This window comes from Dipodomys merriami, unplaced genomic scaffold, assembly GCF_024711535.1.
Source record: "Dipodomys merriami isolate MVZ:Mamm:240054 unplaced genomic scaffold, mDipMer1.0.p SCAF_31, whole genome shotgun sequence".
NCBI classification, from domain to species: Eukaryota; Metazoa; Chordata; class Mammalia; order Rodentia; family Heteromyidae; genus Dipodomys; species Dipodomys merriami.
The window spans coordinates 13,426,186-13,444,345 of record NW_027204604.1 but is presented as its reverse complement, the minus strand read 5'-3'; the positions used below and the strand labels follow the sequence as shown (position 1 = coordinate 13,444,345).

Sequence of the window (18,160 nt, the reverse complement as noted above, 5' to 3'; positions counted from 1 at the left end):
TCCGTCACTGCCCTTCTTGCTCCCGCTTCTTAAAACAATCCCAGTGGATTTCATTGTTCTATTTCACCCATGCAAACTGTTTCCACCATTTTCATCCTCCCTCTCTTTGTCAGCCCCCCCCTTTCTGCTGGTGCCCCCTGTATCTGAGCTTTTCACCTTCCTGTTACTCTGAGTTTTATTTTATTTTTCTTGAGTGTATTAATTGAACCAAGAGTTTTCATCATGGTATTTCAGATGATGTTTTGCTCAGAATAATTCTCTCTTGCTTTCTCTGCCCCCACCCCCATATTTCTATCTTGTTAATGATGCTAAGAAGGCTACCTTTTACAGTTAATTTCTATTCCCTCAGATTTACAAAGATGACTTCTGCCCACGGTCCATTGTTCATCCTGAGCTCTAGCCAGCCATTATGCCAATTTATGTCCTTGGCCCATGTGAGGAAGGGTGAGGGAATCAGAATGACCTATCCTTGTGAGACAAAAAATAGTCCTAAAAACAACCACACACACACACACACACACACACACACACACACACACACACACACACACACTCCACCCTCGGGTCTCTGACTTGGGTTCTATCTGCAGAAACAAAGAGTGCCCTAGGCAGGAAGAGGTGCGTGTTGAGGGCCCAGAGCATTAACTTTGGAGCAGAAAAGCTGGAGATGAAAGTTTCTGGAACATGAGACTCACCAGCCTTTATATAGTCTAAACATTTTGCTTTGTGATGAAGAGTATTCAATTTAGGGCTGGGAGTGTAGCTTAGGGATAGAACACTTGACTAGCATGTACATGAGTGTGAGTCTCAGTAGCACACACATACAAACACACACACAGACACACACACAGACACACACACACACACACACACACACACACACACACACACACACACACACACACACACACAAAGTTTTCCATTTGACCTCAGCCTCCAGAAGCCGCTGGATAAATACAAGGCAGCTACAGGTTGGAGCCTGGAGACTGGAGTGATAGAGAAGACCAGAGCCAAACTCAAAGTGAATGTTTGAGGCCCAAGTGGAGAGAGAAGGAGAACCATAGAGGTGTCAAAGCCTTTGAATTCCAGTGCTTTCTGGGAGCTCCTTCTTGATAGCTCTCAGAAGATACCAGGCCCTCATAGGAAGGCCTGTCATTTCTCCCCTACAGATGTTTTCATATGAGTCCAGGGAAGCCATCTTACTCACAAGATAATAATTCCCGAGTCCCCTGGCTTCCCATACTCCACCTCTTGGTGAGGCCTTAAATGTGGGCTGAGTGGGTGGCAGAGACAGACAGCGCCAGCTCAGCCCCTTATTTTGCCTCAGGCCCTTCTCCCCTCCTGATTTCCGTATCTCTTCCCATCCTTGCTCTCAAGACATCAGGGCTGTGTCCCCCAGCTCACTCTGACCAGCGGTCCATATAATTCACACTCAGGAAGACATTACACAGAAGTTTCAGGTCATAACATTCGTGCTCTCAATTCCTCCAATGGGAGTGAATGTGTCCTTGGCAGCTCCATAGCAGTAAAGCAAAGGACAAAGAATTGAAGCTGAACTCTATCTTCCTTATGGCAACTCACAAGCAGTGGATAATGTACCAGAGACGTGGCTGAGCAGAAGGGACCCAGTACAAAGACAGAGCACAACTTTCCCACGGGCATTCTTTCCCATGGACAAGGAGATTCCACAAAGTCAGCTAGCTTAGTTTGTGCAAAGAAAACTTAGACATGGAAGTAATTGTAAAGAAAAAAGGATCTCTCCATGCCAACCAGGAAAGCAGAAAGCAAGTTTGGGCTTCATCTCATCCAAGATGTAGGCAGGCGCTTTCTGGGTGGACACTGCTTTTCCCTCCTCTAGCTTCTTCTGCGCAAGTGGCTCTATCCCAACAAAGTGGTTGCTGGCTTGTAAAGGACTTACTGCCACCACAAGTGGGGAGATGCTCCCTTGAGAGGATCCTCTAGAGAGCAGAAAGGAAGGAGGGAACAAAAGAAGGAAGAGAGGAAGAAAGGAAGGAAAGAAGGAAGGGAGGGAGTAAGGAAAGAAGGGAGAGAGGGAGGAAGGAAAGAAGGAAGGAAGGAAGGACGGAAGGAAGGAAGGAAGGAAAGAAGGAAGGAAGGAAGGACAGAAGGAAGGAAGGAAGAAAAGAAGGAAAGAAGGAAGGAAGGAAGAAAAGAAGGACGGAAGCAAGGAAGGAAGAGAAGGAAAGAAGGACCTTATTTTTGCTGGGAATAAAATGCAAGCTATCAGGTTGAGACAAATCCCAGCCTACACACCCTGGCCCTTCTCCCTTTGCTTGGGGAAGCTCATCTCCTCTCCAAGTTCTTCCAATGGTCAATGCGCTTTAGTGTCACTGGACAATGAATCTTTCTCCCATAGAAGGGTTGAGCCTTCTCTTCTTGGGTGGCTGGCTGGCAGGAGATTGCTAGATCATTTTTATCCCTCCCTCCCCACTGAAAATGGGATGGATGTGAGAGGGGGGAAAAACAGATCCTGAGGGACTCATATGGACTCAATTTGACCATGAACTCTTCTTGGGTTCCCCCTGTGTATCTAACTTCTGCTTGTCAATCAGAAGTTAGGAGCAAGAGAATCACATGGTTTGTGTAGTGGGCAATAATGAGTTGGGAAGCATCTAATCCTCTGCCAATAAGAATTTTTCTTCTAGGGAAAGAAAGATTGTAGACACGGATGAGGGTCCGGAGCCAGCCCTCCCATCCTCTTTCCCTCCCGGGTGAGTCACTCACATCCATTGACAGCTCCCTCTGAATGAGTTTCTTGGTCTCCTTCTCGCAGAAGTTGAGCATGGCTTCGCGGTTGTAGGCACCCGTGGACTGTTTGTCCGTCTGGTTCCTCTGCCTCAGCCCCAGGGGGATACTGCCATCGGGGTCCACCACGTCCAGTTCCTTCTCAAGCTCTTCCATCTCCTCAGGGGACAGGGTAGACAGCAGGCTGTCGATGTCAGGGTCCTCACTCACCTGCCGGCGATACTTGGCTACTTTGGACATCTTGGTGAAGTGGTTGTAGCGCTTTGCTGGGGTTACAGGCGTGCTGGTGGGGTGGGGAGGGACCGGGGATGATGGTCTGGAGATGGAGCTTAACGCGTTTGGGTGCAAACCCTCCAGCTGGTTGAGGACTGCAGTTCCTTGGCCCTGGCTTGTCACAGGTGTTCGGTGGATCCAGCAACAGCCTCCCTGCAGCCCAAGGCTAGTGGACGTTACCCTGGTCTAACCAGCAGCCAATAAGACCAGACAGCTGCCTGGCCCCAAGCAGAGGAGCCAATCCCCAAGCCGGGGGGCGGGCCTGCCTCACTGTCAGAGCTGTTTGAAACTTGAGGACATTCCAGGGAATCTTGGAGCGCTGCGTGACCAAATTTAGTACAGAGCAGTTTAGCCTTTTAAAGACAAGGGGGCCACGCAATGAGAAAAAGATACAAAAATGTAGAAAGCTGGCAGAAGCCGACCACAGCCATAGAGACCCAGGAAAGCACGGATGGGGCCCTGGGGGGTTGTAAATGGGTGGCCTGAGGCCAGGCCCCGTCCCAATACACTCTTTACTTTCCTATCACAGGGAGAGATGTTGCTGTAGCCACTACTTCGTTCCTTGACTCTTTTTCTACTGTATTTGGTAATGTGCTTGGGGACTCCCAGGTGTTTACAGCCCAGGCTGGGGGGGGGGGAGAGAATTACAATTCCAGATGAGAGGGGTTCTCCTAATCACACAGCCTGTCCATCTTCTTCTAACCCTGTACACTGATTATCAGAGGCTCTGGCCCCATCCACACAGCATAGTTACTTTGGAGAGAAAGAGACACAGAGAGATGGAGAGACAAACAGAGAGAGAGAGAGACAGAGAGAGACAGAGACAGAAAGACAGAGACAGACACAGACAGAGAGAGGAAGAGAGTGAAGACAAAGAAGACAAGAAGAGCAGGAGGAAGAGGAAGGGAAAGGAGAGAAGAGAGGAAAGTTGAGAAGAGGAGAGAATAGAGAGAGAATCCTTCCAACTGAAAACTGGAACTCTGAAGAAGAGAATTGAAATGTAAAAGGCTGTCCATTTCCACAGAGCTTGGCTCTTGGGAAGGGAGCTGGTCATCCTTCAGTCCCCACCTGCTTCCTCCTCCCCTGGGCATCTGTAAACAGATCTCCCTTGGGAAAGTGGAGGAGGAGCCACAGACACTACCCACATGTAAATCCAGAGCACGCTGTAGCTCGTCTTCAGGAAAACACAGTTCTGGGCTGTTGGGAGAGATACGATTGCAGCAGGTCTGGCGTGTTGCACGCTAGGGTATCCACTGCTCATCCATCAAGCTGCTCTGCGCAAGTCTCAGAGACATTCAATCTCCTGCCCCCCTCCCTCCTGCCACAAAATCCCTTCTAGAAGCCCTGCTGTAACCAAGCCATCAGGGTAGATGCTTCGATCTTTCCTGGCGTCTGTCCACCCTAAGCCAGAGAGAGAGGCAGTCACTTGATCAGCATTTGCTGAGTCTACAGATCGTCTGGACTAAAACCTGGCCGTCGCATTAGACTTCAGGTGAAGGTTAACATGGGGGGACGGGTGCAGACTGCCGGGACAGGAGGACAGATGGGAGGCAGGTAGACCCGAGAAGGAGAGCAGGAGAAGGGCTTAGAGAATCCTGGCAGTTGTATTGATATTGTCCAGTGTTGACCAGCCATTGAGCAGATGTTTCTGGAATGCCCCCATGTGCTCCTGAGAGCAGGAGACATGACTGAAGTACAAATCAGTGCCGTCTCCGCCATTTTGGAGCCTATGATCTAACTGTGAAGACAAGTCCTTACTGTTTGAATATGAACTCTTTTTTTTTGGGGGGGGGTCCGGTCATGGGGCCTGAACTCTGGGCCTGGGCACTGTCCCTCAGCTCTTCAGCTCAAAGCTAGCGCTCTACTACTTAAGCCACAGCGCCACTTCTGGCTTTTTTCTGCTTATGTGGTGCTGAGGAATCAAACCCAGGGCCTCAGGCATGCAAGGCAAGCGCTCTACCACTGAGCCACCTTCCCAGCCCCTGAATATGAACTCTTATAGGTTCATGTGTTGATTGCTTTAGTCCCCAGCTGGTGACACTGTTTTGGGAGACAGTAGAGATTTTGGGAAGTAGGGCCCAGCTAAAAGAAATGGGTCACAAGGGGCTTGAGTTTGAAGTTCACACCTTGTCCTTGGTCCTTCCCTCTCTTTGCCTCCTGTTGGTGGACAGCAACCTCTGCCCCAGGCCCCGGCGGCCATGATGTCCTGCCTCAGCATAGATGCAGAATTAATAGAAGCAGGGACTAGGGACTGAAATCTTGCTACTATGAACCAAAATAAACCCTGCCTCATTATATTATGTCAAGTATTGTCACAGAAACATAAAAGTTGACTAACTCAATCCTTAATTAAAAAATAATTTTCAGAGGCTGGGGGCTGGTGGCTCAAGACTATAATACCAGCTACTCAGGAGGCTGAGATCTGAGGATCATAGTTCGAAGCCAGCTGAGGCAGGAAAGTTAACACTCTGTCTTAACCAATGACTGGGCACAGTCAACTATGAGGAAAACAGAAATAGGAGGATGACAGCCCAGGCCAGCCTGTGCATAAAATAACCAAAGCACTCTGAGTGCAGAATCTACTTCCACCTGAAAAGAATTCATTCTTGGGATCCTGGATTGTGGGCTGGCCTGTTGCTCAGGCAAAAGCAAGCCTTGTGGCTAGAAGGATGGAGAGAAAGAAGAAAAAAGATATTTTAAGCTCCAGTCAATGTGTGGTGGGATGGGCAAGGGACAATGAGGATTCAGAACCCACTAATGCTTAAGGGACTCTCAAGGGGTGGGGGAGTGGAGAACCAGCACATTTTCAGGAGCAGAGAATAGTAGGCTCTGTAGTCAAAGAACAAGGGCTCAGATCTGTGATATGTGACCTTGGGTGAGACATTTAACATATATGAACTTTAAGAAATGGACAATAAGTATATAGAAAGTACTTATGGCTGGGTGATGGTGGTTCATGCCTATAATCCTAGCTATTCAGGATGTTGAGATGTAAGGATCGTGGTTCAAAGCCAGCCTAGGCAGAAAAGTCTGTGAAACTCTTATCTCCAATTACCAATTGACTGAAAAAAAAAAAAAAAAGAGGAGATGGGGAGCATTTGATCCTGAGCTCTGAAAATTGCTGAAGTAGAGGTGTGGCTTGAGCTGTAGGACACTAGCATAAAAGCTCAAGAAGAGAGCCAAGGACCTGAGTTCAAACCTCAGAACCAACAGAGAGAGAGAGAGAGAGAGAGAGAGAGAGAGAGAGAGAGAGAGAGAGAGAGAGAGAGAGAGAGAGAGAGAGAGAGAGAGAGAGAGAGAGAGAGAGAGAGAGGAGAGAGAAGGAGAGGGAGAGAGAGCAGAAAATGAGAAGTCTAAGACTGATGGAAACTTTAGCAAAGTCTCTCATAAAAGTTAACAGGTAACAGTTAACTCTTTTTATGGTAAGGACTATTGGAATGAAGTCAATTGAACGACCATAGCCTATCCTTATAAACTCAGGAGCTCGACGCCTTTGCTGTGATGGGTCATTCTATGTCAACTAGAGTGGGCCAGTGTGTTCATGCAAATAACGTTGGAATTGACTCAGTAGACTTCCTTGCCAGATGTGATTGGAAATCATCCATCCAATCCATTGAGAGTTTGAATAGAACAAAAGGTGGAGGAGAAATTCTCCCTTCTTTCCCCAATTACTACTAACCTGAGATTTCTCATCTTCTCTTGTATTTTGACTAGGATTTACACCAGTGGCTTCTCTGGAAGTTCAGCTACTTGGCCGTGAATGGAATTACACCACTAGCTTTCTATAGTCTCCAGCTAACAGATAAATATATCATGAGATTTCTCAGCCTCCATAGTTACATTAGTCAACTCTGTTGGTCTATCTATCATCTATCTATCAATTGATTGATCAATTGTTGACTTTGTTTCTTTGGAGAACCCTAACTATTCCTGATGATTGAATCAAAACAAAAAACCAAGCTCACAAGAGGCAGATGTATAAACCAATATTAATAAACCAGTGGACAAGAAAAGTTAAGAGTACAGGCTAGGGCATTACTCAGAAGAGTGAATAATGAAAATGGAATAAGAGCTTGGAAGATTTTGGGTTCTTGAGGCCAAGGAACAGCAAAAATCTCTGACAAAGAGCTCTGTCAACTCTGAGTTAATGATACCTAATTAATTGTTCAGCTCTTAGCAACTACACATACCTCCTTTAAGAGGCAAAAGAAGGGGGCTGGGAAGGTGGCTCAGTGGTAGAGCACTTGCCTTGCATGCCTGAGGCCCTGGGTTCGATTCCTCAGCACCACAGAAGCAAAAAAGAAAAAAGCCGGAAGTGGCGCTGTGGCTCAAGTGGTAGAGCGCTAGCCTTGAGCTGAAGAGCTGAGGGACAGCACCCAGGCCCAGAGTTCAGGCCCCACAACCGGACCCCCCCCCCAAAAAAAAGAGGCAAAAGATCCTGAGTAAGACTAGACAAAGCATCCTTGTCCCACAAGACTACCAATCTCCTGTGCTAAAATATGAAGGCCCACTATGCAGTACAGGTCACATTTTAAATTAATTAATTAATTTTATTATGTTTGGGTAGTTGTATAAAGGGGTTTCAATTCAACATGTTAATTTACAAGTTTAATGCATATTGATTAATGTCACCTCTTCCATCATTTAGGTCACTAGTTTGATATGCTCTTCTGACAGAGTAAGCATTTTGTGGATAATCTGTGGTTCTACAGGTTCAATTCAATTATCTTATTTCCAAGAGCTTGGAAATATCTCACCCTTTGTGCAGTCTGTTATTTGTATTAGCGTGACTTTTCATAAAATAAATATAGGGGCTATAGCTCAATGGTTAGAGCGCTGACCTGGCATGTGTGAGACCATGGGTTCGATTCCCCAGCACTGAAAACTAAACTAAACTGAAAGTCAAAATAAATATGAAAGGTTAAAGTTTGAGGCAGTGACCACCACGTGTGTGGTGTTGCTTAGCATAGCAACACGTGGTGGTAATCAAAACAGCTGGTTGATTGTGTGCCTATGTAAGACCTGCAAATCCTTAGCTCGGGGCTCTCCTCCTGGGCTCCGCTGTGTCGGAGTGTAGGAAGAGGCCAGAGCTGCAGCCCGTTTAAATAAAACAGCTGTAGAGTCTGACTCTCGGTGGTCTTCTTGTGGGGGGGTCCTGCGACCTTGGCAATACAAATATAGACACGTTGTAAAGTCAAAAGCGCCCTTCACAGCTAGCATGATTGGGTTTTTCTGACTGAAAGCTAAAAAGAGCCAATCCTTCAGTCTCTTCTCTAGGCAAAACCACCCTTACACCTCCTAGTGATCATTAATGAGAGCCAGAGGAAGCTCTGGAGGTAACGTCCTCCAAATCCAAGGTCCCAAATTGGCCACAGACGGTTCCAGTACTTCAATTTGAGAAACACTGTTTATCACTTTCCAGACACCGATGATAAGGAATTGTCCCAAAGGAGCTATGAGTATCTGCTAAGGATTCACAGCTCAAGAAACATCAACAGCCACAGCAAAACCACTTAGAAAAACAAACAAACGTACAGTGCTTAGCAAGGCCAGTGAACCTTAGCGGACTAAGATCAGGTTTAACTCAGGCCACGGAACCTTCCGGGACAGTAACTTGAACTCGGTCCCGCAGTTTCTCTGCGCCTGCGCGCACACAGACTCACGGCCTTCCGGGCCACGCCCACGCCACGCCCCCAGGATTCTCATCTTCTATTGGCTGTTCTGGGGAACAGCGCGAGCCAATCGCTGTAGACCTTAACGCCCTCCCACTCAGGATCACTTCCGCCGCTGAGGACAGTTTCCGCCCCGCTTGCCCGGCATCACCCGCGCGTCTGGAGTCAAGATGGAGGAGTATGCCCGGGAGCCGTGGTAAGCCTCACCCGCCGGCCTGGCCGTCCTCTTCCTCTTACGCTCTCGGTCTCCCAGGGTGCAGGCCCAGTTCCTCCGCGGCCCGGCTGGGCAGCGTGGGCAGGGCGGTTGTGAGCGGCCTGCCGCCTTCTCCGTCTTGGCGCCTCCAGCCCAGCCCCGCGTGACCTTGCGCTGGCCGAGTGGAAGGCCGGGCGTGGGCCCGGCGGCCGGGGCCCTTCCAGACGCCGGTGGCCGTCGGTCTGGTGGAGGGCCTGGTCATCCACCCTTGCCCGCTGAGGTGACCTTGGATGCGTCCCTGGTCCAGGGAGGGAGGATAGACCTGGGCAGAGGAGGTGTCACTCTTGCAGTCTGCTTTGTAGAGGGTCGTGTGTCTGCAGGGTGAGTGACTTCAGATGAGCGGAGCGTAGACTCCACCCAAGGGCTCTGGATGAGCTCCTGTAGGCTGGTGCGTTGTCCCTGGCTTGAAATTCTTCCTTGGTGAGGGAGGGAACGAACCGGGGGGAAGGATGAGTTAGTCTCATGTGTCTTCTGAAAAGCTGTGCACCTGAGTGTATTCATTCAGCACCTACTGAATCAGAGCTCTGTGCTCGCAAGCATGAGTAAAACAGGCACATAGTTGTACAACAGCGTTTTAGCTACTATAAGGCCCAGGTTATCTTTGAGTTTAAAGCTTACAGGGTCATCAGTGAAATTGTGTTGGTCACCATCTTTCTGCTTGTAAAAGCAAGAGTCAAGTTATCTCAGGCATCTAGAATTTTTAATTGACTGCTTTCCTAACAGTAGCCCTGTCGCTTATGTCCACCCCCACAACACACAGGGTATGTTTCAGCACCTCCTGGTTCTTCACACTTAACTCCTTCAAAGACAGTTGCCCACTTTATCATGCATGGATATGTAGGGCTAATTCACTGTAAATGGCTATTGGATATGGTGTATGACACAAGTTGGGGAGAGGTAATTTTGTCGAATTAAAGCTCTGGGCTGGGAAGGTGGCTCAGTGGTAGAGTGCTTGCCTTGCATGCATGCATGAGGCCCTGGGTTCGATTCCTCAGCACCACATAAGCAAAAAGAAAAAAAAAAGCCAGAAGTGGCGCTGTGGCTCAAGTGGTAGAGTGCTAGCCTTGAGCTGAAGAGTGAGGGACAGCGCCCAGGCCCAGAGTTAAGGCCCCACAACCGGACCCCCCCCCCCAAAAAAAAAAATTCTCCTGTCCCCTGCACTGATGGCTGACACCTGTAATTCACTCAGGAGGCTGAGATTTGAGGATTATGGTGTGCAGCCAGCTCTGGCAGGAAAGTCTATGAGATTGTCTCCAATTAACAACCAAAAAGCTGACAGGGGACTGGTAGCTGAAGTAGTAAAGAGCCAGCCTTGAGTGGAAAAAGCTCAGGGACAGCACTCAGTCACTGAGTTCAAGCTCCAGTATCAGCACAAACAAAGAAAGTGTAAAAAAAAGAAATGTTTTCAGCCCTAAATGATGGGACACACCTGTAATCCTAGTGACATGTAGTATATATGTCCTGAAGCAGTATATATATATATATTTTTTTTTTGGGGGGGGTCCGGTTGTGGGGCCTGAACTCTGGGCCTGGGCACAGTCCCCCAGCTCTTCAGTTCAAGGCAAGCACTCTACCATTTGAGCCACCGTGCCACTTCCGGGTTTTTTTTTTCCGGCTTACGTGGTGATGAGGAATTGAACCCAGGGCCTCATGCATGCAAGGCAAGCGCTCTACCACTGAGCCACCTTCCCAGCCCATGAAGCAGTGTATTTATGTTGTTAATTTTGTAGTAAAAACTGTTTTAGTCTTTTACTTATAATGGGTTGAAATGAATGGGCTTTTATAACAGAATCCTAGAATAATAATTTTGTACTACTATTCAGTTTTGTTTAAATTACTCAGATTATATTGTGGCATTAATTGCAGTGCTACATTTGGAAACTGGGTTTAAAATTGTAATCTCTTAAATTGTTGGCCTCCAGCGTATTAAATTGCTCTAATGCAAATGCTTCCTCAGACTCCTAGAAAGAATTGCAGACTTTAAAATTTTGTCTTTTATCTATATTGAGTTTTCATTGTTTTTTTTAATTTAAAATTTACTGTGGCGGGAGAATCAGCATCATTAATTATAGTGTAATTTTTTTCTGTATTTGTTTATTTGCTTTAGCACAGTACCTGACTTATAGCAGACATAGATTACAGCAGATATCAGTTGTTAACTGAATGAATTAGGAAATCAGGCTGGACTTGATTGTATGCCTGTATTCCTAGCACTCACAGACTGAAGAAGGAGTATCTTGAATTCTAGCCACTCTTGTTGAGACTCTGGTCTCAACAAAACCCAAAACAAAAGGAATAGGATGTCAAACCTGGTTCACTGGTTCCATCCTTTAACCCCAGCTACTTGGGAATAAAACAGGAGGACTGTGGAATTGGGAGTCTGAGTCCAGGTTGGTCCTCGAATCTCATGAAAACATACCTTAACAAGAAAAAAGTGAATGTCCATTCCATTCTTTCTTGGTTAGATGACTAGAGGCTGAATATGATATGAATGAGTTCAGTAGGTGTTATCTTTGTCTATATTTGATAGGCCAAACATTTATTGGTTGCAATGAGTCCTGCTTTGGGATCTGCTATATCCCTTACTCGTTACCAAAATATGGATCATGGATAGGAAATAAGGTGATCTTTTGTTCATCTGTTCTCAGCCCTTGGAGAATTGTGGATGACTGTGGTGGAGCCTTTACAATGGGTACCATAGGTGGCGGAATCTTCCAAGCCATCAAAGGTTTTCGAAATTCTCCTGTGGTAAGTGGATGGACTTCTCTTGTCATCCCTTGGAACCATGGTTTGGTAATATTGCAAGTGGCCTTGTGGGTGGGTTAGAAGTGTATTTAGTCCGAATGCATTCTGTATTGATTCGCTTAGATTTGTTTTATTATAGGGAGTGAACCACAGACTACGAGGGAGTTTGACAGCTATTAAAACCAGGGCTCCCCAGTTGGGAGGTAAGCAGAACTTTTCCATTTGTATAACAGACTATTCTTTCCTTTTTATTTGAAGATGGAAGCATACTGTCTCCCTTTTTCCCTCCCTCCATACCTGCCCGCCTGGTTTTTCGAGACAGGGTCTTGCTCTGCAGCCCAGGTTGGCCCCCACACTTGCAGTAACCCTAGGATGACAAGTGTGCACCATTATGCCTAGAAAACTATTTTTTTCTTTCTTTCAGTTATTCTAGTTAGTAGTGGTTTAGTTTTTGTTATTACTTATTTTCACCGTTTTATAAAGTTAATGGTTTTAGTTTGATTTAACAACTTACCACAGACCGTATCCCTGTCCTTCCCTTTCCCTTTCCTTTTCCCTTTCCCTTTCCCCTCCCTCCCTCCTTCCCTCCCACCCTCCCCCCTCTTTCCATCCTTCCTCCTCTCCCCTCCCTTCCCCTCCCTTCCCTCCCTTCTCTTTTCTTTCTTTCGTTGGTTGTGGGGCTTGAACTCAGGGCTTAGGCTCAAGGTTTTGAGCCACAGAGCCACTTCAGCTTTCTGGTGGTTAACTGGAGATAAATGTTTCATGGAGTTTCCTGCCCACTTTGGCTTTGAACCACACTTCTCATCTCAGCCTCTTGAGTAGCTAGGCTAACAGGCATAACTGGCACCCAGCTAAGTTGATTTAATTTAATTTAATTTTTTGGTTGTGGCGCTTGAACTCAGGGCCTGGGCGCTGTATCTGAGCTTTTTAACTCAAGGCTAGTGCTCTACCATTTTGAGCCACAACACTCCTGTAGGTTCTTGACTTAGGTTTTGTTCAATATAAAAACTCATGACACAGATACGTGTATTTAATTTAGAAAAATCCAAATCATGCCACCTGTTATATGACCTAAAATTGCTGACAGTTGGGGCTGGGAAGGTAGCTCAGTGGTAGAGCGCTTGCCTTGCATGCTCGAGGCCCTGGGTTCGATTCCTCAGCACCACATAAGCAAAAAGAAAAAAGCTGGAAGTGGCGCTGTGGCTCAAGTGGTAGAGTGCTAGCCTTGAGCTGAAGAGCTGAGGGACAGTGCCCAGGCCCAGAGTTCAAGCCCCACGACCGGACCAAAAAAAAAAAAAAAAAAAAAAATTGCTGACAGTTAAAGTCTTGGTGGTATTTTTTCTAGATTTTGCTTGTACTAGTATATGTGTGTAGGGTTCTTTGTTTATTTTACAAAATTGTTTTGTGTATATGTGTGTGTTAGGTGGAATTTATGTACAAAGAAATCTGGTTAAGGTTGATTTTAGCTTTGTGCTTCAGTAATGAAGGACAAGGAGGAGGGAGGGAAGGTTGGCTCATTTGGCACTTCATCATTTTAACTATTTGTAGCATTCATTTGCCACTTCAGCATGCATTGATTATGCCTATAGTACATTCCAGAATAACTGTTTTTTTTCCCTCTTTCATCATTGTTTTTCATAGACTAAGTGTCACTTAGTGAGCAAAAGGAAAATAAAAATAAGCAAAATTATAAAAAGAAAAGGAGGAAGTTGGGTGATTTAGTTTGGTTATTGTTGTTTAAACAGAGATAATCTTTTTATGAAAAAGTTTACCCCTTTTTAAGCTAGACTCTTGTGCTCATGTTTGTTATCCTATATACTCAGGAGGCTGGAGGCTGAGATCTGAGAATTGAAGTTCAAAGTGGGCCTGAACAGAAAAAGTGTATTAGACTCTTATCTTCAGCTATCTAGTAAAAACTGGAAGTGGAGCTATGGCTAAAGTAGTAGAGCAGCAGCCTTGCACAAAAAAAGCCAAGTAGTAGTTTGAGGCCCTGAGTTCAAGCTCAAGTACTGGCATCAGAGTTTATAGAGTTTTAGACATTTACAGCCTCTTTTAGGCCTGCCTAATTTCCTTTTTAGTTTGTTTTGCGTCTTGGATTGTACCCAGGACCTTGGCATGCTAGGCAAGAGGCTTGGTTCAAAGCAATATCTTCAGTCCTTGTGTGATTTTTTTTTTTGCCAGTTCTGGGGCTTGAACTCGGGGTGTGGGTGCTGTCCCTGCACTTCTTTTGCTCAAGGCTAGCGCTCTACCACTTGAGCCATGGCACCACTTTCTGGCTTTTTCTGTGTATGTGGTCCTGAGGAATGGAACCCAGGCCTTCATGCTTGCTAGGCAAGCATTCTACCACTAAGCCACCTTCCCAGCCCCTTGTGTGCTTTCTTAGAGGTGTTGGCCCATTTCTAATTTTCTAGCTGATAGAGTACAGTCAAGCTTTATTTAAAGGTAAGTGTTTTGATAGTTGTTCAGTGTTGATTTAAACAATGTTTGTTTGAAGGACAATAGTTTTGAGATTACAGAAAGTGATATTTAGATTTATACTTGATAATATAAGGTGAAAACAAAAACTGAAATTGGTTTTTTTTTTTTTTTTTAATAAAATAGGTAGCTTTGCCATTTGGGGTGGTCTGTTCTCCATGATTGACTGTAGTATGGTTCAAGTCAGAGGAAAAGAAGATCCCTGGAACTCCATCACTAGTGGTGCCTTAACGGGAGCCATCCTGGCTGCCAGAAGTAAGCTGTCATTACAGACACCTTAGTGGAAGCCATCAGTTTTCACGTGATGACATCTGCAACATAGAAAGCTAGCTGAGCATGGCTTCATTTGGTATAGCATGCATGGGTGAATATATGTGGTGATTTGAAAAAAGGTCGGGGAGGGGTGTGTTTACTTAGAATGCTTGAGAACGTACTTCTTTTTGTTGCTGTTTGCTTTTTCAGACAGGGACTTGGTAAGTAGCCCAACCCGGACACATTCTAACTTTTCATCCTCCTGTATCAGATTCCTGAATTCTGGGATTTATAGCTAAACTATATGATTTCCTTTTGTTTTTCCAGTGCTGGAAATTAAACCCAGGCACTTGCACATGCTATGCAAGCACTTTACTACTGAGCTACATTCCCAGCTCTTGAGAGCATAAAGTCTTTTTGTTTTGTTTTGGGTTTTTTTTTGGTCAGTCGTGGGGCCTGAACTCTGAGTCTGGGCACTGTCCCTCAGCTCTTCAGCTCAAGGCTAGTACTCTGCCTCTTGAGCCATAGCACCATGTCTAGCTTTTTCTGCTTATGTGGTGCTGAGGAATTGAACCCAGGGCCTCATGCATGCACGGCTAGCACTACCACTGAGCCACCTTCACAGCCCCGGGAGTTCTTAACCATATATTACAGTGGTTAAGAACAGTTCAGGTCCAAGTTTGAGCCATTTATTGGCTGTGTCACTGAGCAGAATTTCTATGCTCTGTTTTCATGAATCCTACAGACCGCATAGGATTCTTAGGAATAAAAAATTTTAAGCCATCTTCTGAATCTTTGGGACTGAGGGCAAATGAGAATTCCTTTGGGCTGTTTACAAACAAAAAATAATCTTCAGATAGGCTTTGTGGACTGTGGTTTTTGTCACAGTCAATGAGCTGTGCCATTCTGGCATGAAAGTCTCCACAAGCAGTACATAAATGGGAGAATATGCCTGTATTCCAGTAGAGCTTTATTTACAAAGGCTGGCAGTGGGCTGAATTGGACCTGTAGTATGTAGTTTGCAATGTGGGTTTAGGAATGGAAGATGCAAATCACCATATGGACAGCTGTTTAAAGTAGTCTTTGTTACTGATGTATGTCTTCAGACGGACCGGTGGCCATGGTTGGGTCAGCAGCAATGGGAGGCATTCTCCTAGCTTTAATTGAAGGAGCTGGTATCTTGTTGACAAGATTTGCCTCTGCACAGTTTCCCAATGGTGAGTTTTCTTTCTTAATATCATATCTCAGACACTTTGGAGTGGTTTCCTGATGTCATGAAGGAACAACTTTATTGCTAAAATTGGATAGTTGCTGATATCTCTATTAAATATTAATGTGCTGTGTATCATGAAGACTATAGTAATAGGTTCAACTTCTAGTAGAAAAAGTAACTATTATGTTGAAAAACATATCCATTATGTTTAGCTAGCCACAGTGATAAAGAATGCTTTGGTTACTTAATTTGTTGGTCTTTCTTCATATAGCTCAGATGTCAACAGTGTTCATCTACTTAGTCTGAGAAATTTCTGGTCATTCTTCAGATGTTTGAAGTAGTGTTCAGTAGTCGACAGGTCTGCGAATGTGGCTTAGTGGTAGAGTGTTTGCCTAGCATGCATGAGGCCCTGGGTTTGATTGCTTAGTATCACATAAAGAGAAAAAGCCAGAAGTGACACTGTGGCTCAAGTGGTAGAGCTCTAGCCTTGAGCACAGAGAGGCTTAGGGACAGAGCCCATGCCCTGAGTTCAAGCCCTCGCACTAGCAAAAAAAACAAACCAGTAGTTGACAACAAAGGTTTTTAAAGAATGTAAAAAGATTGTCTAGAATTATATTGAAGTGGTAATGATGTGTATCTTTGGCTTGTCTCTTTTACCCAGCGTTCTGAAGTTTTCTATAATGGACAGTACTTTGATATTGAATTAAAAAAGTATCATGGAGTGAAGTACTTGGAAAGCTTCAGGGAATTTTTCCACTTTATTTCTCTCTTTTTTTTTTTATTTTCATCTACTTTAGTTTCCCTGAAGGAAAAAAAAAAAGATTTAAATTTTCTCTCAAAGTCTTGTAAGAGCCTTGTCCTTTGAACACCAAACCTGTGACTGTTGTGTAAGCAAGCTGGGGGCTGTCTTCTCATTTTAGAGTCCCTTCCGTAATAATTGCTTATGTAAAGTTGGATTGCTGAGTTCTTCTAAAACAGGATTATGGTACTTAAACTTTGAGAAAATAATTTTAAATAAGCTATTGGACAATACATCAAGAGGTAGGAGAGCGTCTTCTGGTCTTTTTTTTTTTTTTTGGTTGGCCATGGGAATTGAATTCAGGGCCTCGGCACTCTTCCATCAGCTCTTCAGCTCAAGGCAAGTGCTCTACCACTTGAGCCACAGTGCCACTTCCCGTTTTCTGATGGTTTATTGGAGATAAGAGTTTCTCAGCCTTTCCTGCCCGGGCTGGCTTTGAACTGTCATCCTCACATCTCAGCCTCTTGAGTAGCTAGGATTACAGGCGTGAGCCACTGGTGCCGGGCCAGTCTTTTTTTTAAGAGGTTAGTGACTCCTTTATTATTGAGTACCATGCAAAGTTGACATCTGTGTTAAGTCAGGAAGAAATCTTTTGCATTTACATCAAGAACACATATACTCTAATGAAATAAAACAGACATAAGTACATATTTGGGTTTTTTTGTTGTTGTTTTTTGCCTATCCTGGGGCTTGAACTCTGGGCTTGAGTGCTATCCCTGAGCTCCTTTTGCTCAAGACTAGTGCTCTACCACTTGAGCCACAGTACCACTCTGTGCTTTTTCTGTGATTAATTGTAGATCAGAGTCTCCAGGACTTTCCTGCCTGGGCTGGTTTCAAACCGGATCCTCAGATCTCAGCCTCCTGAATAACTAGGATTATCGGTATGAGCCACCGGCACCGGGCTACAAGTACATGTTTTAAAAGACCAAAAGACAAAGTACATGTTTTAGTGTACTCTTCCAGTCTTGATAGATCACAACTTCTTGCAGCAACTGCTTTAGGAGTGGTTCCTTCTTGATCTGATGCGTCCATGTGATGTAATGCCCTTGGTTGCCATTCGGAAGCATTAGGAAGACTGGTCCATCATGTTACACTGAACTTGGAGGTAGGCAGATCTGTAGAGAAATTCAGGTTGCAGTTAAGTAGCACCTAATTTTTAATCCGATGGGGTCACTTTCTCCAGAGACTTGTTCTTTTTAATGCATGATTCTCACATTCTCTCAAAACTCCGTTTTGTTTCTGGATTGCAGGTCCTCAGTTCGCTGAAGACCCCTCCCAGTTGCCTGCAAGCCAGTTGCCGTCCTCACCTTTTGGAGACTATCGACAATATCAATAGATTTCTTTCCCAGGATTTCTTTAACCGAATGAGCTGTAGTTCAAGAAGGATTTCAGATCAAGTTACATACAATCTGTTTTTACAACTATAGGTGGGACAACTGTGGCCAAGTAGGCCATGAAGAGACATTGAGCACTATTTTCTATTTAAAGGAACATGGGAGGAGGATAAATGACGCTGCGTTTATTTATACACACTTGGATTGCATTGTAATCAGAATGAATGTCTAATATCATTAAAAGAAAAGTGCTTAGAAGATGAAGGACCAAAGGGCAGATAACAGTGAGACATGATCATCAATTGGGGACTTCTCTACCTGGTTATATGTGTACAGTTGATGAAACAATAAAAAGCTCCTGGAACTTATTCCTTTTAA

The 18,160-nt window shown here is 45.1% G+C and overlaps 2 protein-coding genes across 2 annotated transcripts in view; one reads left to right on the top strand and one right to left on the bottom strand.

Moving 5' to 3' along the window:
- Lmod1 (leiomodin 1) overlaps positions 1-3,213 on the bottom strand; it is a 37,443-nt gene extending 34,230 nt beyond the window's left edge. Inside the window, exon 1 of the mRNA XM_070041834.1 lies at positions 2,746-3,213. Within this exon, the coding sequence (XP_069897935.1) occupies positions 2,746-3,006 (261 nt within the window). The 5' untranslated portion in view covers positions 3,007-3,213. The remainder of the gene's footprint in view (positions 1-2,745) is intronic.
- A 5,619-nt stretch (positions 3,214-8,832) lies between these two features.
- Timm17a (translocase of inner mitochondrial membrane 17A) lies at positions 8,833-18,160 on the top strand. Its single transcript, XM_070041833.1, has 6 exons — positions 8,833-8,907; positions 11,613-11,712; positions 11,849-11,912; positions 14,311-14,439; positions 15,543-15,653; positions 17,699-18,160. The coding sequence occupies exons 1-6, from the start codon at positions 8,882-8,884 to the stop codon at positions 17,782-17,784; spliced, it is 516 nt and encodes a 171-aa protein (XP_069897934.1). The 5' UTR covers positions 8,833-8,881; the 3' UTR covers positions 17,785-18,160.

Bases quoted from the DNA above. Each gene is read 5' to 3' on its own strand.
- Timm17a (XM_070041833.1), top strand. From the start codon at position 8,882: ATGGAGGAGTATGCCCGGGAGCCGTG. The intron at 11,713-11,848 runs GTAAGTGGATGG...GTTTTATTATAG, and splicing joins GTTTTCGAAATTCTCCTGTG to GGAGTGAACCACAGACTACG. The intron at 15,654-17,698 runs GTGAGTTTTCTT...TCTGGATTGCAG, and splicing joins CTCTGCACAGTTTCCCAATG to GTCCTCAGTTCGCTGAAGAC.